At 39.2% G+C, this 25,960-nt stretch overlaps 2 protein-coding genes across 6 annotated transcripts in view; one reads left to right on the top strand and one right to left on the bottom strand.

Annotated features, from left to right (window-relative positions):
• RARS2 (arginyl-tRNA synthetase 2, mitochondrial) overlaps window positions 1-3,566 on the bottom strand; it is a 29,411-nt gene extending 25,845 nt beyond the window's left edge. For both annotated transcript variants that reach the window (XM_059468261.1, XM_059468262.1), the window contains exons 1-3: window positions 3,508-3,566; window positions 2,770-2,843; window positions 2,015-2,120 (exon numbers count right to left, since the gene is read on the bottom strand). In XM_059468261.1, the coding sequence (XP_059324244.1) occupies window positions 2,015-2,120; window positions 2,770-2,843; window positions 3,508-3,546 (219 nt within the window). In that variant the 5' untranslated portion in view covers window positions 3,547-3,566. The remainder of the gene's footprint in view (window positions 1-2,014; window positions 2,121-2,769; window positions 2,844-3,507) is intronic.
• Window positions 3,567-3,809: 243 nt separating this feature from the next.
• The window catches only part of ORC3 (origin recognition complex subunit 3), a 35,406-nt gene continuing 13,255 nt past the window's right edge, over window positions 3,810-25,960 (top strand). For 3 of the 4 annotated variants that reach the window (XM_059469134.1, XM_059469132.1, XM_059469131.1), the window contains exons 1-13: window positions 3,810-3,898; window positions 6,279-6,333; window positions 8,017-8,114; window positions 11,955-12,099; window positions 13,264-13,368; window positions 14,121-14,275; window positions 15,210-15,346; window positions 17,030-17,189; window positions 17,993-18,106; window positions 19,501-19,634; window positions 20,126-20,189; window positions 23,160-23,276; window positions 24,181-24,260. In XM_059469134.1, the coding sequence (XP_059325117.1) occupies window positions 3,875-3,898; window positions 6,279-6,333; window positions 8,017-8,114; window positions 11,955-12,099; window positions 13,264-13,368; window positions 14,121-14,275; window positions 15,210-15,346; window positions 17,030-17,189; window positions 17,993-18,106; window positions 19,501-19,634; window positions 20,126-20,189; window positions 23,160-23,276; window positions 24,181-24,260 (1,388 nt within the window). In that variant the 5' untranslated portion in view covers window positions 3,810-3,874. Of the gene's footprint in view, window positions 3,899-4,153; window positions 4,350-6,278; window positions 6,334-8,016; window positions 8,115-11,954; window positions 12,100-13,263; window positions 13,369-14,120; window positions 14,276-15,209; window positions 15,347-17,029; window positions 17,190-17,992; window positions 18,107-19,500; window positions 19,635-20,125; window positions 20,190-23,159; window positions 23,277-24,180; window positions 24,261-25,960 lie in introns of those variants that run through there. The other variant, XM_059469135.1, reaches the window with a different exon arrangement.

The raw sequence follows: 25,960 nt of genomic DNA, 5'->3' as shown, positions 1-25,960 counted from the left end.
GTGACCTGTCCAGGAGAAATCATAGCTAGCTTTGAAATTCTTTTATTTTCACAAATTCTGCTAACAACAAATTCCAATGCTAACTCCCAAGCCACATGAAAAAAACATTTACTGTGTTGACACTGAATTTTCCACCTTACTGTTTCTTTCTACTTATGGGGCAGAGAGAAAACAGAAATACCCACTGGACTTTCTCCACAACATTTGTTCTGATAAATGTTTTCCCCATAATCTGTCAATTGTCACATCAGTAGTTTTTATCTCTCTTTAATAAGAGTGCTCATTTATCCTCTGCACAGCTTTAACCACCTCTTCTCCAAATGCCCTGTGGTCCTTCAGTACCCAGATGTCCCTGTGCCCAAGGCTTGGACCAGGATGCCACTGTGCAGTACAGAAGCACTAAAAACCCACAACAACGTCCCCTCCACAAAGAAGCAATAGTACAAAAATGAATCAGGAACCAGCCAGCCAAATAAAATCAAAAGCCCACATAAACAAGGCCCTTCTGACTTCCTAAAAGCCAATTTTCAGTACTTCAGAGCACATTGCCTCATCTATTGTCTCAAGGCCCTACTATTTAAGTCAACTGGAAAAACTTCCATCTCTTTCTTAACCTAAACACCTGTATTTCAAATATTGTGGCCCATTTCCTCAGAAGTGACTAAGAGCATTCTGTTGAACCTTGAGGCACTCCATCAACTGCTTATCATGACAAAAACCAGTAACTGCCTGCATTTTCCTGTCTCTCTGCTAGTTTTTGATACATGGTTATATTTTGCTAGTTTAAACACTGCTTACCTTCTTTGGAGATGACATGACCACTCTAAACAAATTAAACTAAATGCATCTCACTTATTCACCACCCAATAAAAAAAACATTCCTTAGAGATGATGGATTTTTATTTTCCTTTGTCTAGCTGGCACAGTCTATTTAGTTTAGGGGCTGGTATTGATGGTCTGTTCTTTACTATTGAAATTGCTCCTCCATGTAAAGCTGTAGGGGTTTGTTAATGTTTCAGGATTATTTACTGAGCCACAAACAATAAAGCAGGGAGGAAACTTGCAGCTTCCTTAACACTGGGAATAGCAGATGTTTTTAAAATGACACACAAGGAAAAAAAAAATCAACTTGTTACTGTGATGATACAGTCATTGAAACAGATTGAGAGGGAGGCTGTCAAATCCTTGGAGGCTTTTAAAACCTCATTGGATTTCAAAAGTCCTCAGCAACTTCATCCAAAACACCTGCACTGGGGTGGATATGGGAACAGATAACTTCCTGAGGTCCTTGGCAACCTGAATTATTTCATGTTTCTAGACAATCTTTCAGTTGTTTCAGAACTTTTGCTTGTGTATCTGAGCATTGTCAGGTTTTCTTCCACCCGAGTCAGAATATTTATCTTGCTAGAACAGATCCAAGGCATGGATAACTTCAACACCTCAGCAGTGAAGAATGGCATGAGAAATAGTTTAGCTCCTCAGCAGCAGCACAACTGGTTTTATTTGTCCTTTTTTCAGTATTAACACCCCAGCTACTGCCATTTCCCAAACTGGCACGCCTGAAATAACTGCTGTTCCAAGAAAACTCAATTTCAAGCAGATAAGGATTTGAAAGTAAGGCCTGTTTGCCCCAGAGGCCAACTCTATCCATTGGCTTTCCAGAGCTGGGTTTTGCAGTCTGGTTTTCCAAGCTACCACACACTGAATTTCTTCCTCAAGTGCTGGGCAGCAGCACAGACCATGGCACACCTTTAGACGCCCACCTCACTTCACCAGCACTGTTTATTTCAAACTGTTTGAAAACAACAATTTCACAAGACCCTTCACCAAAGCTGCTCCTCCAATCTTTGTGAAGACGCTGTGTACACGCACAGTAAGTACAGCCATCAAACTACTCTGACCCAAAGAGATGCTTGCAGAAGGAATACTTTTTTATCTTATTATGCCCCTTACACCTCTAGTCTGCAAGTTCATTATTGCATATATATCATATGTGATGAATTCATGAGCATACCCTTTCAGCAAGCTGCTGAGCCTGAAGATGCAGGTCCTGTGCTAAGCAATCTCCAGAACTGTTTTCTATTATGGAAGCAATGGAGAGCTGGAAATCAGCAACGTGCCTGAAAAAAAAAAAAAAAAAACCAAAAAAAAAACCACAACAAAAAAACCAACATATGAAAATCAGAAAAAAAACTGCTGAAATGCTTGGGACATCAGGCAGATCCAACCTGACTCTGCACATGACAAGTGCAATTGCCAAGCATAACCCAGCCACATATATCTGAAGATTCACTATATTTAGAAAGGTGGACTAAAAGGCCTAATATCACTTTTGCTCTAATACAATCAGAAAGTAGACATGGTGAGAACACCATCAGAATAAGCAAACATCATGCTCATGAATAAGTAAAATTTACTTGCTAACATTATGGCAACTCTTGAGCAGGACACTGAAAAAAAAAAACCCATATAACTTCACGTTGGCTCTAAGCAGTTGCACATTCAGATCATCAGTGTTGAAGCATTTACCATCCATGCACTGCCAGTAATTTGTACAGGCTTGTAAGCAATTATATTTACTTTGAGCTTTTTTTAAAAAATAAAAGGATTTAATTCAATTGAACTGCCTTACAATTACACTGGTATAAATGGTCTGGGGTTTTTGTCTGTATTTTTTCCCCTAAAGTCTTGTTAAGCTTTAGCAATAATAGCCACGACATAAAATAATAAAACATGACCAACATTTTAAGATAAAATGTAAACAACTACCGTTTTTTGGAGACAGGAACTGCAGATATGGACTTTATTAAATACTCTGCTGGCAGATCCAAAACTTTTGAAAGCTAAAATGAAAAATGAAGAAAAAATTTACTTAAGCAAAAAGACAAAGATCCAAGGAAAAATACTGCTCCCTGTTTAAATACCCACGGGGGATACACCTTTTAACCTGAAATCTAATTTATGCCCAGGTAAAAAACAGCAAAGACTTCATAACTATTATGGGACAGTACAATAAAACAGAAACCTAAGAGGTGCTAAAGGAGCATTAGAAAAAAGGCAAGGCAAAACACCACAGAAAGTTTATTTTTTTTCCTCACGAAGGATCCCATCGAACCTCATGGGACCATCGAGCCCAGGGGATACTTATGGACTGAAGTAGTCACGGAATGACAGAATGGTTTGGATTGGCAGGGACCTTAAAGATCATCTCGTTCCAACCCCTGCCATGTGCAGGGTCACCCTGCACAGCAGGCCAGGCTGCTCAGAGCCCACCGCTCCGGCCTGGAGCACTTCCAGGGACGGCGGCAATCCCGCAATCCCTCACACCTCACTCCATCCATCCCCATCCCTGCCGAGCCCCACAGCCCTCCCCCAGCCCGCGCCCGCGGGTCGCGCCCACTGCGAGCCGCCCCGGGCAGGGGGGACCCGTACTGAGGACACGGAGGGGACGCCTGGCTCAGGGGGCACTCCCGCTCCGCGCCAGCCGTGGGAAGGAGCGGTGGGTACCTGGGAAGCAATGCTCCTCCGGAAGGAACCTGCTGCCATGGCCACACCGCCGGCGGAAGCTCCACAGCCGCCCCTTATCCCCCCCCGCCCCGCTCCTTTCCGCCCGCTCAGGGGCGGGCTGGGCCGTACCATTCTCAGGCTGCAGGGGGAGTAGGAGGCCATTGGTTGCGCTGGGGGTGGAGGAATCGCGCGGCGCAGCGCAGAGTGGGCTGTACCATTGCTCTGGGAAAGGGGGGGGTGGGGCAGCGGCGCGGGGACGCGCAGGGAGGGGGCGGTGCGTCGGGAGCGCGCGTGCGCGGGAACTCCTCCTCCTCATCCTCCTCCTGCCGCTGCTGCTGCTCTCCGGTACCGGCGGGCGCGGGGCGACATGAGCACGTGCTCCGTCTCCAAGGTGAGGAGCGGAGAGAGCGGGGGGCTCCCCAGGGAGCAGCGCGGCCTGTGGGAGCCGGACCCGCGGCACCGGGCTCCGCCGCCTCCTGCGCCTGCTCCTCCTCCCGCCGCTGCCCTTCCCGCCTCCCTCCTGGTGCCCAGGCTCCCGCTTGCCTTGTTCCGCTGCCCGGCCCTTCCCAAAGCCTTGCTGGCTCCTCATCCCTGCCCGGCCTCGCTTGTCCTCACCGCAGTCCCACAGGGTCACGGCGTTTCCTGGGCTGGAAGGGAGCCACAAGGACCATGGAGTGCAGCGCTTATCCCTGCACGGGCAGTCCTAGAGTCACACCGTGAGTGCTGAGCGACCCCGCAGTGTCACCTGCCTGCCTTCCACAACAAAACCCTTTCCTGCTTGGAGTGAATCTCACCCAGAACAGAGCCTGGGGTGTTGTGGCTGAAGGTTTTGTCACTTCCAGGTGGAGTCTGGTGGCTTTGCTTGCTGCCGTACTCACTGCTTCCCCCGCCCCAAAACTAATTCAACGAAGAAATAGAGCTAAAAGTGCTGTCCCCCACACGTAGTGTTAAATATCTGCTATTGCCTTGGCATTTCCGAATTGAACGCTTTTATGTGGGCTGTGTTCAGAGCGGGCAGTAGGGATAGTGCTTTCATCAGAGCATCAATGAGTAGCGAGACTTGAAATGTTGGATTGAAACACTTATTTCATCTCTTGCTTGGTCATACAGTGAACAGCAGCAGTGGTTCCCAGCGTGTTTATCAGCACAGGAAGACTCCTGCCCCTCCCGTGTTTTCCACTGGGTTGAGATATGCAGCTGCATCCTTTGGTGTGGAAGGCACTGTGCAGGTGGTTGCTTCCAGAAGTGAAGTGCTTCCAAACAAACTTAAGAGTTAATCTGAAACAGCTGGATTTCACTTTTGACAATGGCTGCTGCCTGATAGTTTGGCAGTGAATCATGTCCCTTCACCTTGCCTCCCGTATCTTATATGTAATACTTCTTTGCAGTTTGATATTCTAGTTTTATTCTGTTTTATTCTCAGCCACATTTAATGGTGTGGAAAAGCCAATGCTTGGAAAACATTCAGCAGCATTTGTGTTTGGTTTGATTAAGCATCCACTCTTCTCTTTTGTATATGATTTATACTTCCTGTGGCCAATTCCATTTGTGCATGCAGCAGCACAGATAAATCTGTAGGACACCTTTTTGCAGTGGAATTGTTCCAGTGTTTAGTACTTGTAGAGTAACCACTGCTCTTCTCCAGCTGTTTTTCAAATGGTCCTTAATACACGTGGTTAAATGGAATGTGCCTGAAGGCATCTCCAGTTCATGAGGCTGTTTTTCAGAGAGGGTCAATATAAATATTGGTGTTTTACTCCAGTTTCTTACTTGTGGAAGAAAGGAAATAACATGTCTGAAGTCCCTCAACATACCGGTGACTGTGATCAAAACTGAACACACCTCTAGTGTTTGATTTTCACTACATCATTCTTACTCTAGTGGCTGGAGTGTGCTAGGTTGAGTTCAGCAATCCTTGTGTAAGCATCTCCATTGAGAAATATGGGATTGAATCAGTCTGTTTATTTCCAGCACTTTGGTGTTCCTTCCCCCCTGCTGCAGCACCAGAACCTCACATGAGAGTTGGGCAGTGCAATAACTCTTCAAAAGAGATGAACTTCTGTAGAGAGGATGGGGGAAGAAATTCCAGATTTTGTAGAAGAAAATGAAAAAAATCTCCAAGAACTCAAAGCTGAATACTTGAGTGATGAAATAGGTCTAACTGTGAGATTACTTCTCTCTACAGGAATTAGTTGGAACAGAGGGTTTTACATGAACCTTTTCCCAGCCATCTGTCATTCTGCTTCTAACCACGTACTTTTTTTTGAGTTGGGATGCAGTTCACTGTGGCTTGGGCATGTAATTTCCTTTTGTAAGTGACTTAATAATGCTCATTGCATTATTCTGGATTGAGTTTTCCATTGATCTCTGCCTCTTACCTTTCGTTTTCTATTTAACTGAAACTGTACTGAGAGAACCGTACTGATGTGTCCCCAGGGAATAATTTCCTTTTAATTCTAAACCTGTTGGAGGTTTTGAGACATTTAAAGAATCTGCTGCTGGCCCAGTTGATGGCTGAATTGCAAAACATAGTGGAAAGATGAAAAAATTCCTAACAAGTGTGCTGGGTTACTGCTTCCACCAGTGTTCCAGCTCGAAACACAAATACAAAGGGGCAAGGTGTAACTTGATATTCTTAAGAGGCTGGCAATTCAGTGCAAATTACTGGTTTAATGGAGCACTGAAATAAAAGAACAATGACGTGGCCTCTGGAGCCAGTCAGATTGATGCTTGTATTGAAATCTGTTTGGGGTTTTTTTGCTGTTCTCTAGGGCTGCTTTGTTTTTAAACCAAGTACCAAGAAGAGAAGATTGTCTGATAAAACAGGTTAGTACATTTTCATTTATGTTTCTGTTTTTGAGAAGGGTTAATCCTGAAAGCTTTATCATATCTGATTGAGTTCATATCATGAGTTCTGTGATGGTTGTGTGAGGTTTTCTCTTACTGCTTGATTGCTGAAAACTCATTTCTTCGGAGGAATGCAAGCAAATTATTGGCTAGAGTAAATGCTGGGTTTTTCTCATCTCCAGCAATCAAGATTGTGTAGCCATCTTTGTCTTTGCAATGTTTTTTCACAAGAGAGCTCCTCACCATGCTACCATAAGTGTTTTGCTAACAGACAAACAATTCACCTGAAGGTCTGAATGAGCCATTTTTAAGTTGTGGGAATTAGAAATTATATCTCATCCTTAAATCTCACATTTTGTATTGTATGTACAAAATTAATTAGGTATTTTGCCTAAGTTTCTTTTGGAAAAGAAGGAAGAAAAGCCATTTGTGGCTTCTGTCCACTAATATTTGCTGTGGATAGCAAATATTTGCTATACATTTTCTCTAGATGTGTATGTTTTCATTTGAGGACTGACTCTTCTAATGCATCTTAAATAATTGCTATTTGAGACTCAGTTGGGAAACTTCCTGTTTTTATTCCCAAGTTAAACTACTTTTATCATCCTTAGAGCTGTCAAAAGGGTTGACAATTTATATGAAAAAGATGGAGAGGAAAGTAATGAGGTCAGATCTTTGTTGTTGCAGCAACCAAGGCCTATGCACTTAGACCACATTGAAATTTTACCCCTTACTGGATATTGTGTTTTTGTTTTTGTGAGACTACTAAGCATATTGTTCTAGTTAGCAAATGCTTTGAGGTGGAAAAATGAGTTTGACTGGAGTAGCCCTAAAAGAGAGAGGCAGAGGACGCAGTTTCTCAGCAGTTGGTTAGAGTGGTGTTCTGAGACGTGACCTTGGGTGTGCATCTGTCCAGTGTGGAAGCCCAGTTCTGTCCAATGGGAAGTTTTAATTGTGGAACTTCTCTGCATCAATAGTTGATAATACTGTCACACCCCACAAAAGGCCTTTTGAGGACATCTGTGCCTATAGTTTGAGTTTTGGTAGTGAAAAAAGGATATTATGCTTTGGTATGTTGCCAGATAATGTGGTGGCTGGATTTTCTTCAACTAAAAGTCTAATATCTGTAAAATCAGAGTTAGTTCTGTATTCTAAGTGATTTTTCTTAGGGATACAAATGAGGTGATAGAGGAGACAATGAAAATGGGGGTGGAGGGATGTCTCTCATTTCTCATTTACAGACCTGTTTTGGTGGGTTTAGTGCTGTAGGAGATTATGCTCATCAACTGGCTCTTTTCTAGAGATGAAGCCACTGCTGGTGCTCCATTGAATGGCAGCCAAGTGGACTCACAAAGCTTTGTGAAACAAGAACATGATGATGTTTGTTTCACTTTAATAATAAAGGCTGTTTGCTCTGATTTAGGCTTTAGCTTATCTAGAACTTGAGATAGAAGCCTCTTCTTTACATTTTGCCTGCATACTTGGGTAATAGATTCTGCTTGTTCTGCTTATTCTACCAAATACCAGCAATTAATTAATTGCTTAAGAGAAAAGTCATCTCCCTGAAATATATATGTACAATTAGGCCCTTTTTTATTCTCAGGAAAAAAGCTTTGTTTTCATGAGCTTATTTGTGTTTTCCTTTGCTTTCTGTGTTTCCAGCTCATGATTTCAGATGCACAAGCAATGATTCAGAGGACACTGAGCTGCGCTTTGTCACCTGTCAGTCTTTATGGAACCAGATCAAATCTGAAACAGAGGTGAGTCTTGTGCCTCACCCTAAAGTGGTGCTTTGCATTTGTGACAGTGCTGCTTGCTTCTTTGTTTCTGGGGATCTTTTTGACATGCTTAAAAGTGTACGGCAGTTAGTTAAAGCAATGGGAGGGCAGAAATATTGACTGTCCAGAATATAAAGTAGTAATAATAGATGCATCAAGTACACATTCCTTGTAACCACAGAACTGTACACTTTTGCAGCTTCCAGCTGCTGCTTCTAAGCTTCTCTTCCTACTAATTGTCTTCTTTATTAACTCCTGGCATACTGCTGTTTTAGTTCAGTTAGTGCTTGCCGCCCCTCTGAGGATTTTGGGCTGGTGTTTACCTCAGTGTTCCAGAATTCATACACAGCAGCCCAGGATTCACAATGGATTTATGTGAACACAGCTGCATGGATGTCAAATATGGAGTGACACTGCTGCAAATACGGCCTATTGAATTAGTATGGATGTGTGAATGGAGTCAGAGTTAATTTCATGCTGAACTGTGGCCTCCTGACTGCTGTGTGTTACATGGAAGCTGCTGTTGTGTCCCCATAGCCAGCTGCCTTGCACTGTAGTATGAATAATTGCTTCCATACAGCAGAGCTTTCCTTCCCTCCTCTATTCAGTGTCATGGATTCTGGGCAAGTTTTCCATATTCCTCTGCTTGCCCTTGGACTCTGTAGACATTAGGAGAATTTTTTTTCCCAAAGTTTGTTTTGAGATGTGTAGTGGAAGCCAGATGGATGTAGCATGAAATCTGGACCCTTGGGCTAAGCTCATAAATTCCTCTAATTTTGTTCCTACCCTTATTTTCTTTGAGGCTGTTAGGAGTTTTCCAGATACTTTCTTCTGGTCTTATTCCTCCTGATGGAAGGCAATCCCTCCTGTACTGACATATTGATATGAGCATTTTTTTAGAGTTTGAATTGCCCAAGGGCAGATTACCTGAAGTTATTATCTGCTGCTTCAGAGAATTTTTATCATACTGCCTCTGGTGTATCAGTGATAACTTTCCTACTGAGTTTTGAATCATCATCCTTTTATTCTGTTGTTGGCAAACATGGAGCTGATGGTTGTTCTCACATCTGAAATAGTGTGGTAATTTAGGTTGGAAGGGGCCTTAGAAAGTCTCTAGTGTGAACTCCTCAAAGCAGCATCATCTGTGAGGTCAGACCAGGTTGGTGAGGGTTTTAGCTAGTCAGGATTTCATTCATTAGGTGTTTTCAAACCCTAGTGGGAAGCATGTGGCTTGCTGGCTTGGGCTTTTATTCTAGGGGTTCTGGTAGCATGCTAAGGGAGCCTAGCAGGACTTTCTCCAAAGGTTTTGCCAGGGCACTGCTGCCTGCTGATTTTTTGGCAGGCCTTGTGTTTGCACTGGTGTTTTCCTGGTTCTCTGCCTGAGGTGTTCAGAAGAGGATTTGCCCTCCAAGGCACTTTTGGCCTTTGTATGTCCATCATAAACTGTACTGTGGTTGTGACAGCACCATCTGTCATCTGGTAATGACATCCTTTTGTTGCAAGGCTTTGCAAGGGTTCCTCAGGGGTGAAGAGAGGGATGAGAGTCTTGACTCCATGATCAGAAGGCTGGATTTATTAATTTATTATATAAGTTACATTATGACTATACTAAAAGGAATAGAGAGAAAAGTTCAGAAGCTGCTAAGCTAAGAATAGAAAAAGAAATGAATAAACAAAAGGAGCTCTCTCTGATCTGTCCCAGAGAGAGTTTGTCTTTGATTGTCCCTTAATTGTAAACATGGAACATGGGCCAATCACAGGTGCACCTGTTGCATTTCACAGCAGCAGATAACCATTGTTTACATTCTTTCTCTGGGGCCTCAGCTTCCCAGAAGAAGGAAAGATCCTAAAGAAAGAAAGGATTTTTCACAAAAGATGTCTGTGACATCCTTTCATGTTTCTCACAACTAAAAAGCTGGCAGAAGTGTGGCAGGAATTACCCCTTGTTTTTGGAAGGTGAATTTTTGGTTTCAGTATTGCAGTGTATCCCAGTTCTGACTCCTGGTGTCAGAAGTGGCCTTGCAAATGTTCTTATGATAAATCTCATCAAGGACTTACAGAAACATTCTTCTGCTGTGAGACGAGAATTTGTTCTACCAGGATCTGGGCTAGAAACAAAAAAGCAAGTGCAGGGCTAAAATACAGTAATTTTTGCTCTAATATAAAGATAATGGTTTTCAGACCACATAACAACTAGTCATGACAAAACCTGGTGTCATGGCAGTAACTGAATTTCCAGTTCTTGTGACTTTTCCAGAGTGGGAATGCCATGCGGAGTAAGTGACTTGGTCACTTGAGATGCAGAGCAGCCTGGTGAACTTTCTGGAACGTTATTAAAACAATGCTAGTAACAAAGTTGTTTTGCCAAGAAAAGACTGATGTATTTTAGAAAGCTAGGTAAATGTGTAATGCTGTGGCAGGCTGAATTCCATTGGCACAAGTGCACAATGTAAGAAATACATATATACTGTAATCATGCAAAGTATAAAGTGAGGTTCTTGTTTGGTCAGCTTAGCAAAAACAATAGTGATCACAGGAAGCATAGGGTTTGATGGAATTTGAAACAGAAGCTCAGAGGATTGTTAAAGAATCTGTGGTAATACAGGAATTGTTACAATGGTGTTATAATGCTGGTGATGTAAATTCTTTCCAAAATGTCATGTTACAATTTGTTCTGAGTTGCATAGGATTTATCAGGTGGGAGTTCAGAGCTGCACAATCAATATCAGAAAGGCCAGAGGAATATTTTTCAATAAGTGGAGGATGAAAAGACTAAAATCACTTTGTGTACAGTTTTATCAGTTGTTTAGGAGACCAACAGAAGCCCTTCTGTATTATGGAAATGGAGTTCAGGCTGTTGAGCAGGCATCATGTGCAATCTCCTGGAGATGTGACTGTCACTCTTTGATAGTGACCTCTTTAATGCTGCCAGAGACAGCCTTTGCCTCTTTGCTTACAATCAAGTTCACAGCTCTGTGTGTTACTTTTTGTTGCTAATAAATCTTGATGATGATTTTGTTTGGAGCAAGGGTTTAATCTTGTTTCTGACATGTGTGTTCTAGAGTGTATATTGATATACTGAACTTCAGAGTACAGGAGGGTTTTTGTCTGTTCTAGCATATCTTGGTTTAGGGACAGATTTTCAAAGGCACACAGATTAAAAAAAGAAACACAAAATACTACTGACATATTTGCTTTTAAAAGTTTTATCTCCCCCCCACTTTCTGTCACCTTGTTTTGTGTTCCTGCTTATGAAATTAGTCCTGAAAATAGTCCTGAATGTCAAAAGACAGTGTAGCAAACCTTGGAGTCATGTGGCTTAGTATTTTTCCTATAAAACATACTTAATGATTTCCTTTAATACTGTTTTTACTTCTTTCATCACAAATTAGATTCGGAGGAGCAGAATATTTCCTCTCATTTAGATCTCTCAGAAAAATGTGTTTTGTAAGGTGAGAAGGAAGAATAGGAATTTCCATTAACATTGTTCCAGAAACTAATTCTATTGTTTTTTTCTGTCTGCATCACTGAGGCTTTGTCAGTATGTTGTTTTTTTTCTCCTTCTTTAAAGCCTGTGGTGTGACAACACAGTTAAGCTCACTTGCTTTTCAAATTATTCTTGAGGCACTTGACCAGAAGTTCCAAGATGGGAAATGACTGTTTGCCACACAATTAATAAGTCAGTGTGGTTTATAGATCACAGGAGAATTTTAAACCCTGGGGTTTTAAGGGTTAAAGATTATGCAGGAAAGGAGTAGAAAAAGGACAATGCAGTGGTGTTTTCACATTTTATAGATCAATTCTCTCTGTGTATGTTTGCAGCAAATACAGGAAAACTTGAATAAGCAGTTGCTTGATAATCTGGTGAGTTTTTTGAGCCGGTCTCATTCTGACTTTCAAGAGAAGACAACAGAATGGACTTGCAGGATGAAGTTCAGAGAAATCCCTACTGCAGCTCTTGTCTTAGGTAATTTTTTAAAGATATTTTTTGTAATGTACATCTGATTAAATCACACAGGCACATCAAAGAAACTTACTGAGTCCCAGCAATTACTGTGAGCAATATCAGCCTCAAACATGTCAACAGAAGAGCTTGGGCAGGGAGAAGGAAGTCAGATAAAACCTCCTTCCCCTTTTGTTTATGTTCATTGTCCAGTAGGTCAACAACTCCCCTACAGGTCTCTCTTAAGCAGCTGGGAGTGATTTCAGGTTTTTTGTCTGAGGCACTGGAGATAACTTTGATTAGGTCCCTGTATCTGCCACCAGCATGCTTGGTGGTTTCTACTACTTAACCATGGGAATTGTATAGCTTCTGATAAGTGCTCTTGCAGTGCAAATTTACATGAAGGAAAGTAGTGTCTTTGTCTTGGGAAAAGAGCACAGGGGGAAAAATAGTTGGAAATGAAGTTAGTGAAGTTCTGAAGTCTTTTTTTTTTTCCCCCCTTCTCCTTTTTTTCAGAGGTTTGTACCTATAAATCCTAAACCCGATTCAAGGCATGTTGATTACATTTTCAGTGGATTATTTAGGGAAATTAAAATCAGGCTTGTGCTTCAAATAATTCTGTAGACAAAGTTCTGAATTGCCTCCTTGAGGGGCTTGTTCTTTATTTTTCTGTTGATAAAGGAAATTAACAAAGGCAGTAAATGCTAGGTAGTTCATAGTGAATTCAGACTGAGTTTCACAGCAAATTACAGTAATTTTCCTCTTTACATGAGCCATGAGAGGATGCAGTATTCTTCTAGAAAAGGTGAATTTAACTTCTTGTCTGCAGGCCTTACATGGCTGTGGATGGCTTCTGAGGGATGTTAAAAAGCCAGTCCTTATTGCAGGTTTGCACCCTTGGGAAACTTTCTGTTAAAAACCCCACCAACCTATATGATGAAGGGTATTCACAGTGACTCCTTGTTTCTCTTAATCAGGGACTGTCAACATGTATGCCTAATCTTGTGCTAGTTTTTCCTCTTTCCTCATAGCTGATGTGATACTTTTCATTCTTTCCTTAAATATTTGAGGTATCTTCTGGATTTTGTCTACTGTTCAGTTTATTGTGCAATCATTGTGCTCATGAGTCATGAGAAAAAATTACTTAAAATTTTAGATTTTAAAATTTTTGTCCTTTTTTTTTTCTAGGTGTGAATGTTACAGATCATGACTTGACTTTCAGAGGTCTCTCGGATGTCCTTCAGGATAACATTACTCCTTATGTAGCCTTGCTGGAAGCCAAAGATTGCCCAGGTAAGTACTGCAATAGTGTAGCTGCTTCTTTTGAATACGGTATCAAATCAAGTAGGAATTCTAGCTTTTGCCCCTAAATGCAAGAGTAATGGACAGAAGGATCCTGAAGACTTTGGAAAGATTTGCTCAAACCTATGTAAGCAGAGCAGTAATGCCTACTGTATTTTGAGAGGCATCCAGTGCACTTTAAAACACTGAAGATTGAAATGCTCCTTAACTGTAGCATAACAGCTAAGAACATGCTGCTTAGTGTATTGCATGTTGATGTTGTAGGTTGGTTTTCTTCTTGTTTCATTGGACAGTGAATGTCTGCATTCCACTTTTTAAATGCTTACAGTCACATTATTTAGTGAGAGAATGGGCAGAATAAAATTGTCCCACCTTTCTTGCTCCTTTTTTATTTTTTAAGTGAAAGGATTAAAATCACATATGGCAGCATCCTCAGTTCTGTGGAGTGGCTGCCTCACTTATTTCTAGGTCACTCTTAAAGCATGTGGCTGGAGCTCAGGTAAAGATGGAAGACCGGCATCTTAACCTCAGTTGTTGCCATCTAGGCAAATTGCATGAACATCATGCATAGCATTAATGCTTTCAGGAGCATGAGATGTACATTCTGGAGAGAGAAGGAGAATAATTAGAAATGTGGAAAATAATGAGTAATAACTTTGGGGTGGTTTCTTATAGTATGAGACAGAGAAGTGTTGCCAGATAACCAAATGTCTTTACCACATTTCTAAAAATGTTTTGTGAAGGTATAAAAAATCTGATGCAGAAGCTGATGGGGCAGCTGATGAAGTGTGATATAGATGTGGACTCACTGGAAGATGAGGACTGTGTGCAGGTTTCACAGAGTAGAATACGTTGTTCAATGCCTTCTCTTATCAGCTGGTATGACAGTGTAACAAAGGTATGTTGTTAACCTTTTTTATCCCCAGTTTATCAAAATGCCTGACCTTTAAAAAAATTTAATAACTCAGTTTTGTGTTTAAAACGGAAATTTAATAATTCAGCTTTCTGTGAGAAAATGCCAAAGGTTAATTTTTAAAAGATAATGTGATATTGAGGTGATTTGAATGTAATATGTGACACATAGAACCAATGTGGAGTTAGTTACTGATGATGCATGAATGGCAGAATTCTGAAACAAAAGCAAGAAGTACTGTGTTATCATATGTTTAATTGGGAACTGGAAGCTTAAAATGCAGTGTCAGCTTCATGCCAGATGCTTTTTCCCAAGAGTGCTGAGTTATTTTGTTTATTAAAACAAAACTTTACAGAAGAACAGCCATCCAGGGCAAAGGTACTGCATTAGTGCTAATGGGCCATGATGTCATCTGCAACCCACACTATATGGGCAAGCAGTGAGGAAATAACTTTCAAAATGTTTTTGTATCTTTGTGTTTGCTAAAGCTATTGAAGTTTTAAGTTTCTGTCATGAATACAAGTTACAGCTGATTTTCTGATGACTTCATCAGAGCAGTGTGATAAACCAAATGTGTACTGAGAACATGCTCTTTTTATTACTGGGTAAAGATATAGAAAATAAGCAGTGTCTGTGTACACAATTCAAATCTCCCTCATTCCCAACAGAACTCCACCAGTTCTGTCTCTCAGAGCTATTCTTGTCATGTTGGTCTGTGTGGTTAAAATCTCTTTATTCTTTGTACTTTATGCTGTGCCAAACAAAAGGAAGAAAAATGGCAGTTTGGGGTGCTAATAATAAATACAGCTCACAAAAAGTCAGTCATGTCAATTTGGAGTACTATAATATCATAGATATGATTCAGTCTTTTTTATTTTGCTGGCTTCTGTGTATTAATGTTTAATTAATGGCTTTAAAGAAAACAAATTCTGAAACTCCAAGCAAAAAAAGAAATTCCTCCTCTAGACACTGGCAGTCTCCTCCAGTTGTAGTCATATTCAAAGACATGGAAAGTTTCACCACAAAAGTTCTTCAAGACTTCATAGTCATCAGCAGGTAATGTGACATGAACTTCAGTTCTTCCACTCCTTTACCCATTTTCTTTTTGCAGTTGTTTTGAAATTTAACAGTTAGGCCTCTGAAGCATTGGAATCAAATATTGTGCTGCTTCTTTGCAGCAGTGATTGAGAAAAAAACTACTTGATGTGTTTTAGGGGTAAATTACACTAAAGCTAAACTTCAGACTGTGAACCAGAGTGCCTAAGGGCCAGGTTGAGATAAGGGATGGCTGATTTAATTCTTCACATGGTAGGATTTACTGGTACTAGTTGTTGTAGAATTTGTGAATGTGAAACTAAATTTTCAAGATGTCTAGATCTTTTAAAATTGTTTGCAGAGTGTATTTTTGTGTGACTACTGAGGTAATGCTGCTCCTAAAGGTCACTAGCTTACTGATCGGGGTGTATATAAAACTTCCCCAGCTGGCCACGATCTGTAATCAGCAGCTGACTACTTCAGGTGCTCCTGTACTTCTGTTCTTCTTTAATGTAATCTGCCTTCCTTTATGTAGTTCTGTTTGTCTTCCTTAATGTAATCTCAGGCATGCTAATTAAAAACTCATGCTGTTTCCAAAAAGAGCACCATGCAAAGAAGTCCCCAGGTTGGAGCTGTTAGAATTGGGGCTGCAATTCCTCAGCAATTCACTTGGTGTGCCACCAGCAGGAAATTGTATAGCTTGTGTTATTATCTTCATCTCAGTCTTAAACATGTTTAATAATAAAGGTGAAGTGGACAAATGTGAGAGATTCCTCTGATTTGTTGATCACAACTTCTGATTCCTTTTTAAGATTCTCTAAGGTTATCACCAATGGACAGTAATGTGGGAAGTTTATTGGTTTTATATTTGTCTTCAGCAATTTCTTTTTATGAGTTAGAGAAACAATTGTGGGGTAACAATTAAAATCCAAAGTCAAAAAGTTGCTGTGGCAAAAACAAAGCAAAGGAATAAATTGACAATTTTAACCTAGAAGGTATATAAGATAGCATATTTTGTACCTCCTTGAAACTACTAAAAATGGAAACACTGAAAATACAGTGAAAACATTGTATTTTGTATAAATTGTATGCTATCCTCAAGGAATACACATTCTGTCCTGACTTTCAGTTCTAAAGCAAATACTAAAACATTATCTGAAAATGAAGTTTAATCTGGAGAAGTTGGAAATTTTTTGAAGTGTGATTGGAACAGTCACTCATCTCCAGACATTGGAGATATTTCATATTTATTTTGAATTTATTAAAATAAATATGAAATATCTATTTCATAATAAATCTTGTAAATCTTGTAAATTTTCTTGGCTGTTACCTATTTAATGTGTCTTCTTATTTTTTCTTTGTATCTTTAAAAAAATCCTATTTTAAGACTCAGCTCTCTGAATAAAACTCTTTGGGAAGGTAGGATCAGCACAAAACTTACTGAAATAATGCTTTTTGTGCCGCTTTCTGAAATCTGAATCTGAAAATGGAGTTTCATTTTCTTATCTGCTTTAGGGCTTTAAATAGCATCCTTTCTTTTTAATTTTATTCCACACGAGTTCTTCTTTTGGTTTATCAGCAGCAAATCTTTTAATTTACCCCTTTCTGCATTGAAACTCAGTGCTGTAGTAGGAGCATAGTGCATTTGTTACACAAGCTTCTATAATGTAACTATTACTTTTTCTCTCTTCCCCCATTATCCAGTCAGCATATCCATGAATTACCTCTAGTGCTGATTTTTGGAATTGCTACATCACCAATGATTATCCACAGGCTACTTCCTCACTCAGTGTCCTCTCTGCTGTGCATAGAGCTTTTCCAGTCCCTTTCCTGTAAGGAGCACCTGTCTACTATAATTGACAAGGTAACTCCATTTCTAAATAGAAATGAGGAGTGTGTGTGTATTGAAGCACAGTTTACATGTGTAGCCTTTACATGCAGGTTTGTCTGAAGGTTTTGGAAAGGACTCTGTTCCTGAGAGCTGTGGATTTTAGATATTTCTACTTGCAGGTGCAGAGTAATGTAATACTGAGAGCTCCCTTCTCATACTGAGACACACATACACACACCTGCTTTCATATTCCATTTGCATTGCCTTGTGCAATTACACTTTGACATTCACACTTCTTCATTAAAGTCGAGCTGTGATTTCAGTTTTACTTTGTTCCAGAAAAAGATCGCTTTGAAACTTAGCTAAAATTCTGAAAAATAAACTTCAGCCTGAGTTTTGCCACCTGGCAAACATTAGCTGAGTTACCCATATGTTCAAGCCATGTAAATGTTGTGCCTGTGGATTCTTGGTAGACCACAGGATTTCCAAAATCTGTTACACATGCTGAAAGTAGTGGTGTCATTGTTGACTACAGCAGTCTCTGTTCTACTTGTAATTTTACAAAAATAGCATTAAGCAAAATTAACTTTAAATGTTGCATTAGTGAAAGATACTTTGGAAAATGTGATAAAATAATAAACTTTAAAAATCAATCTTTGCAAGGATATTTTAGTAGAAATACTATTTTGTAGAACCTGGCAGTGTATTTAGTATCTCATTTAGTTGAATGTTAATACATACTAAGAGTTGTATCAAGTTGCACATATAAGCTTTACTGATTTAATTCAGGAGAGAGTTTCTGCTGTGGCTACTTTTTCTTTTTGTCTCCCTTTTAGCTGCTTCTGACATCCCAGTTTCCATTTAAACTGGGAGAAAAAGTTCTGCAGGTTCTCATCAACATATTCCTGTACCATGATTTTTCTGTCCAGAATTTTATCAAAGGATTTCAGGTAGGCAATGATAACAAGCATTCAAATAATGGTTGTGAAAACAAAGAGTAATTACTAGGCACTGAAAGATTTCTTAGCTCCTAGTACTGCTGAATTGCATGAAAAAATATCCTTTGGAAACAGTTTGGATCTGTGAACAGATGGACATTGAAAAATCTTTACTGATAAGGGTTTAAGAGCAAACTTGTAGGAGCTGTATGAATAAGCAAATAAAAGCTTACTGTGCCACAAAACCAATGATATTTAAAGGTTATGTTTAAAAGGATGACCTGGCTTAGTGGGCAGAAAGAGCTGTATTTTCCTATAGATTAATTTGTAGCTTTCTAGCACCCCTGACAGAAATCCCTAGTTCTGATCATCTGTACCAGCTCCTTGGTCTCTGCTTTGTCTTGGTGTGAGTAGGCTCCAGCAGAGATTGTTCCCCACTTGAACTCCTCTGGCACAATTTCTGGATGCACATTTCCTGCCTTTTCAGGGAAATATCAGCTGCAGGGTCATTTACTTGGTGCCTCAGAGGAAGTAATGCTTGTGCTCCAAGCAGTTGTGTAGCAATGTGGAAGAGCTCAGGGGGGTTCCAAAGAGAGTCTCTAGAGAGCATGATAGTTAAGTTTTTATTGTCTTATATAGTTCTTCATATCTAGATGTATTTCTGTGTCTAGGTCTCCTTGTAGTTTTTGTGGATTGCAGACAAGAGTTCTCTGAAGAATTTGTAGGCCCTGTCACCTGTTTTAATGCAGGATTGTGAAATGGTTTCTTTCTTACCTAGTTCCATGTATGACCCTGCTAGTAAAATATGCCCTTTTAATGTCATATACATTTAGAATTTCTCTGATTTTTTGATATATAAGATTCAATGATTACAGGTGGCCAGGAAAAATATCCTGTCCATAGTACCTCTTCTTGAAGACAGACCTTTGTGGTCTTTCATAGGTTTCAGCTCCTCTTATTTGAAAGAGTCATCAAAGTTTAGTACTTCTGCATTGGCCTAACATGCAAATACAAGTTTTAGACCTGACAGTGTATGGCTGTGTCCTTGTGTGTAGAAGAATTCAAGGATGAAGCAATTTCAGATCAGATTTTCAAAGTGATTAATACAAGAGATCAGAATCATGTCATTATAGTTAGGTGTAATGTTACATAAGAGGGGGTAAAGCTGAGGTACTGAAAATGAATAGCACATATAGCAAAGAAGGTAATTGTGTGACTGTGAACAACTGTATAATCAATATCCTGTAATGACTTATGGAATATTTATGAATTGTAATTAATTTTTAAAGGAGTACTATTACTACCATTGTAGTATATGCAATGTAATAGTAAGAAAGCATTAAAAGGTAGATGTAGCAGGGAGATTGAATTTTATTAACATCCCTAGTTCTTGGTTTGTTTTTCAGCTCTGTATTGTGGAGCACTTCTATTCCCAGCCTCTCAGTGTACTGTGTTGCCACCTGGCAGACATTAAGAAGAGAGTTTATTCTTTGTCACATGATCAGTGTGAAAACATTCGAAGACTGCCCTCTTTCAGAAGGTAAGGGTGGAAGTACATTTCTTGGACAATCATGTATTGATTAGCTTTAGAAAAGATTGAAAGTATCTGTAAATGTGGTTCTGTGAACGCTGTAGCTCATTTTTGCACTTTCTATAGCAAAGGTAAATTGCTCAAACAGAGGACATTTCTAAATAATTTCAGGAAGCCTTAATGTTCTGGTTTAGAGAGTACAACTTCTGTGATGTGTAATCACTTAAATTTACTTTTTTTTCTTCTCATTCTTATTACAGAAACAAGTTTTTCTGACAGATAACCATAAATCACTTTTGAATTTGTTAAGCTGATTTGAAGCATAATCTCTAGGGTTTTGGAGTGGCCTTTGAACTTGTTGGATTTTTGAGTCCTTTTGAATCTTTGCAAAGAAAGATGCATATTTCTTATAGCAGCATAAGCATTTTAAATGTTTTTAACCTGAGGATCTTTCTTTACATTATAATTTTATGTTGGTTTTATTTTTTTCCTGCCATAAGGTATGTGGAAAGGCAAGAGTCAGGGAAACAGATTGAATTGCTGACAAACGACAGCTTCTTAAAGGTAAAATTTTAAGAATGTCTTTGGAGAACAAAAATAACTTGCCCAATATATCACTTTGTGGAACATAATAAAATACAAGACCAAGATATATAGTTCTGTATAATATCTTTCATGCAGAACATACTGTGCTTTGTGACCAGTAATGAGGAATTAGGATTGGCAGATCAAAATTCCAAATCTCTAGGGTTGCCAGGTCAGCCTTCATATGAAGCTGCACAACTTTCTTACATCAGCTTTTAGCTATGTCTAGAAATATAATTGCTTAAAAACAAGGATACAAGGTTTATTTATGACCAGGTCTTTTCATGCTTGCCCAGACTGACTTTCTTGGAAGGTCAGTTAAGTGTTTGAAGAATGTGTAAGTTATCTTGGAGGTTATTTCATAAGCTTTTAATCCTTCATAGCCTCTGCATAGTTCTGATTGAACTCAGTAGGGCAGAATCTGTGTCCCAAGGCACACATTCACTCTACACCTCATACAGGATTAAAACTAATTTGTTACATGTTTATCTGAAGCTTTGCCAATGGGTTGAAGTCAGACTACTACTATTGTGAGCCCTTTAGGAATTCACCAACAAAAATCTGTTGGTTATTTTCACCATCTGAGCCACTCCCAGTGGAAGCATTGCTGAAGAGAAAGGGTTTCTCCTGACTCTTCATTTCAAGTATTTGTAACCTGTCAGGCAAATGGTGTACTTGCCTGGTGTGTAAGGCTTTTTCAAGTGTGAAGAACAATGGTAATGGCTGGAGGGGTGTTAGGAGCAAGCAATATGGCATGTACAGTTACAGTATTCAAGATGAGATATGATTTTACATCACTTTCTGATCCATTGTCTTAATTGGCAAAAATAACTTAAGCTACAGCTGTTCCCTTGCCCTTTATTTACACCTGCTTTGAAAGTTGAGTAATCATCAGCTTAAACTTTATATGCTTTCAGCCATACATGTTTAATAATACACCCCTTATTTCACAAGGCTCAACCTTTAACTTTGGGAAGGAAACTGGGATTCTCATACCTAGGTGCATATGATGCTTCTCACAGATTTTAATTGCCGACATTTGTTCTGATCTCCACAATAGAGGTGGGACCATTACTGCCTTGCCAAGCTGGCAGAATGCTCTGCCTGGGGAATAGAGGTCCTACTGCTGCATTAATGAGGTGCTGTTTATTCTGATGTCATGCTAATCTACAGTGTCATGCCCAGCTTTGGAAACACTTTCAAAATCACTATAGTAATCTTTCATGTGAACTTTGTGTTTCAGCACCAGGTCACTTTAGTCTTTTAAGCCTTCCAGCTTAGCCCCTAAACCTGCAATACACTTTATCAGCCTCATTTATACCATGTTGTTACCACTTTTTTTAATAACTATGGAAAGAGTTTCACCTATTAAAAATTATCAGTTTTGAAAGCAATTTTAAAAATTTGTTTAAAATTACATCGTAATTTTAAACAAATCTGTCTGAAATGTTTCATGGCAAATTTAATTTGAAACTATGTAAACGTGGCAATCTATGTCTTTTATTTCTGTTCTGGAAATAATATTGCATCGTTTTCTAATTGCATTTTCAAACTCTTCTAAAATGGGTTATGCCTTTTCACTTCATTATTTGGCAAAATACATTGCTATTTACTTATATTAACTACATCGTCTTGAGCTGTGACCAAGATGAGGGAAATACAGATGTGTTAATTCTTGGGGTTTGGGGAAATAAGGTTGATGAAGCAGCATTAGAGAGAGCTTTTCTTAGGTTATTTTGTGGTGGGGATAATTTTTTTCATAATGATCCTACTTAAAATTAAAATACAGACTTGTGAATGTCTGCCCTAAGGTTTTAGAGGTTGCCTTAACAGTTGTTATATCAGTGACTCTTAAATTTCTCTTAAATGGGGAGAAAGATTGTTAATGCTTTTAATAATTTAAAACTTTTTTTAACATCAGAAAGCTCTCTGTAGCACTATCTTTGGTACTTTCAATCTTTGCAATGTGAAGAAAACCTTTTCTTTCTATGCATCTGTACTTCCTTATATTGCCTTTAGACAAGGTTTTGCTTTTCTTTTATCTTTAATACCCTTTGTTTCACTTTCAGTCTAGAAAACTTCAGTGGCTTATTTTGTTTTTCTCTTTCCATTTGGAATAGTTTGCTCAGAGTTAGGCAAAAGGGTAATTAAATGCGTAGAGGATTCTGTGGTTTTTCCTCTTTATTTTTGACTGAAGACAGAGGAAAGAAGATCTTTGGATTCACAGACTTAAATGTAATGACCACAAAGACTAGATGACTTCAGTACAGTTACCAGAATTTTTGAGTGTGGCTTTCCAGAAGCAATATGTGCTTGTATGGCTGGCCAGTGATAATGTGGTGCCATCCAGAAAATTAGTAGCAGTAGTCAATAACTTCTATTTCTTAAATGTGATTTTTTTTTTTTATTTCTGTTGTTCTCGACACATGAGTAAGCAAAATCAAATAAAAAACACATAGGAAAATCAACTGAATATTTCTTTGCTTTCTGTGAAGTGGTCTTTTTTTGTACATGTAACTAATAAAAACAACAGCCACCCACAATATAAGAAATTAATTTTAAATGCATTTGTAGCATAAAAATTCAAGTTTTCGAGTAAAAGTAGCTATGTAACTTCTCATTGCCTGCTAAAGGAATAGTGTATTCTCTCATTGTTATGAGATGACATTTCAAGTCTAAAGGCCTAAATATAGTTGAAAATGGTAGAATACTAATGCTAGCCAATAGCAAATCTCTGCTGAGCTGGAGGAAGAAAGTAGAGGTAACAATATGCAATGAGAATGCAGTGAACTGTTGAAATACAGCTCATTTGCTTAGTGGTCTCCATTTAAGATTGATGATTTAAATCATAACACAGTACAATATCAAAAGTTCAGAGTAATATTAAGTGCTTTATGGGAGTTTTAAATGGATGTCAGAATTACTTTTAAAATTATTCTATCACTGTAGGAAGAAACAGAGAAGTTGCTGGAGGACTTACATGTTTACCATGAAAATTATGTTCGAATTCTGAGATGTCTTCATGTTTTCACATCTTCTCTTCCGAAGTATCCTTTGGGCAAGCAGGTGATGTTGTGTTATACGTGAGTCTTGTTGGGTTGTTGTTATTGTGATTTTGGTTTGTTTTGTTTGTTTTTTTTCCCTCAAAGTATGACAGTTAAATAAATATTTACTCTTTATTTATTAATGTGCTGGTTTGCCCCCTGCTTCTTAAAATGGAGAGAGATGCTCTCTTTCTATGGGCAGAGGATGAGAGTGTGTGGTTTCTTTACTGGCATGGATGATATCCTGTCAGTCAACAGGAAGGAGTTTCCAGGAGGAGGCAGGTGCACAGATCAGCAAGAGGATCCACACATTGACTTTCCCACATCTGAGGTTACCTGTATGCATTGCTGTGTACACTCTTCTACCACCTATTAGTTCACTGGTCAAATTCAGATGAAGAGACTGAGTTTTTAGCAGCCTTCTGTACAGAAAAAAAGCAATTGTAGGAGGAACAGTGATAGTGCTCTGTTAATAGTCCTATTGCTCTGATGTCATTTATTCCACCTTCTCATGCTAAGCAATTTCTTCCGCTAGCAGAGCAATTATATATTCTGTGCATGTGCACCTGTCTCTCAGTTCTCAATGTATTCCATACTGTTACTAGAATCTGTCACTGACTACAAAAGCATCATGAACTGTTTGAGAATAAAAGGATATTTTAGCTGGGGTATTTGATTGGAGTTCCTTTCTGTTCACTGCAGTTAACTTCACCTGAGTTTTACTTGTTTGGAACCTGGTGCAGAGCAAGTCTCTAGCAGAAGTTTAGTTCTGGAAGATATTAAGAGCTGTCATTCCTTTTGCAGTCATTCTCCATCTTTGGAAAACAGGCTCTAAAGAAATTGCATATTGCTTTGAACAGCTTGTTGTAAGATTCCCATACTACTTTGTAAAACACTTTATCCTTTCTTCACCTTCTGCATAACAGATCAGGGAGTTGCACTGTGCTTGTTTGGAAAACCGAGTGTGGGAGACAGAGGAGTATGAGTCATCTCTTCAACTAGCAAGGTGATTTTTTTTTCCCATTTTGTTTTAATACCACCGTACACATGGAAAGTATCAGTCATCAGTTATTCTGGAACTTAAAGCTGAGGCTATTACCTGTTCACAGCTAGTTTTAGGGTTGTTTGCAAGTGTAATTGTCTGCTGTTTTCAGTTTGGTTTTCTACTGATTTCTGTGAAATTTGGGCAGGTTCTCATATCTCCTATGCCCTGAGTAATTTTGCTGAAACCACAGAGATTACTTTGTGTGAATGAGAATGAGTTGGGTTTTGTCTTTTAAAGTATGATTGTGGTAGATATTATCAATCAGATTATTAGTCTTAGTTGTTTTAAATTCTAATCTGGTGTGAAAATTAGAATCACTTCCCAGTGAACAGTAGCTGAGGTCTTTCTTTTTTTATTTTACTGCTTTCCTTCTCTTCCTGATTTGCCTTAACAGTTTTTACAGGTACTGAGTTAATTTTTTCTGATACTGTGAGCATAGGACTTTAGGAGAGGCTATACTTGTGTTGTCTGTCAGTGTTTAAAATGCCAAAGTTGTCAAAGCCACTTTTCTTGATAGAAAACCTTTCAATTGCAATGTTGCAGCTAAAGACTTCTAAATGTGCTTTCAACAGACACATGGCAATGTCTGTCTCCTGATAGCTGCGCTCATTCAAATGATCCCTTGGCTTTGTCACACAACCCCATAACTGTAAATGCCTCCCCCAGACCCCCTGAGCTGCTCAGGTTTGATGTGTCTGGCAGTAAAACTGCACAGAAAAACCATTTCAGTGGTGGATGGAGGGTAGCTTTCTGGGCTGATACACACACACAAGGAAACACACTCTTCAAACTGTACTTTAGCCATACTGAGTGGTTCTTGCACATAGCCACTTTTCTGTGTTCTTTACCCTCATCCCTTTGAAAGGATTACATGCTTGAGTTGTCATTTCTGCAGTCTTTCCTTTGTGTTCCTTCTCTGATTCTCCTGAATCTTGACAGCACTGAGTCACCTCTCGGCTCTTGCCCATAAATGTGTCATTCTGCTTTCTCTACTATCTGTAATCTCTTAATAACTCTTGGCCTTTTTCCCCTCTCTTTTTTCTTCTCCTTTGTTTAATTTGCTTTCATCCTCTCTGAATTCATCTGTCTCTTCTCCTATCTCAAAGCTGATGCTGCCATCAGATTTTGGCTTGCTCCCCTTTTAATGTTATCTGTTCATCTCCCTCCTGTTGTTCTTCTGGTCCTGGCTCCCACTGTGGGAGCCTCTGATAGAAATACAGTGATGATAGTCTCTGCTTTCATAGATGGTGATTCTATGATTTTTATATTTTTTAATTCAGAAATTTTGTCATTTTCCTAGCAAAACTTGTCCAACACAACTTCTTCAAGTACTTGGAATTCTAGTTGTGATTATAATTTTTTCAGCTTTTAACTTCTGTTTGCCTTTTTACAAATAATTCCTCTCATCTCTGCTTTTTCTGTATAGAATCTTGCTGTTATCTTTGAGAAGAAAATTATAAAATGTGGTCTTTCCCCTTCTACTCACAATCTGTTTTTTCCCCTTTTGCTCAGGTTTAAAAGTTGCTCGCTGTTCCTTAATATCTCTGCCTTCCTGGGAGTCACATCACCTGTTGATATCCTTATGTTCACCCTTCCCCATCCCTTAATCCTTTTCAGTGTTTTTCTGGAATCCATCTTTTTTTTTTCCTCGTATTTAGAAA

This window comes from Ammospiza nelsoni, chromosome 3, assembly GCF_027579445.1.
Source record: "Ammospiza nelsoni isolate bAmmNel1 chromosome 3, bAmmNel1.pri, whole genome shotgun sequence".
Lineage (NCBI taxonomy): Eukaryota > Metazoa > Chordata > Aves > Passeriformes > Passerellidae > Ammospiza > Ammospiza nelsoni.
This window is presented reverse-complemented; position numbering and strand designations above follow the sequence as displayed.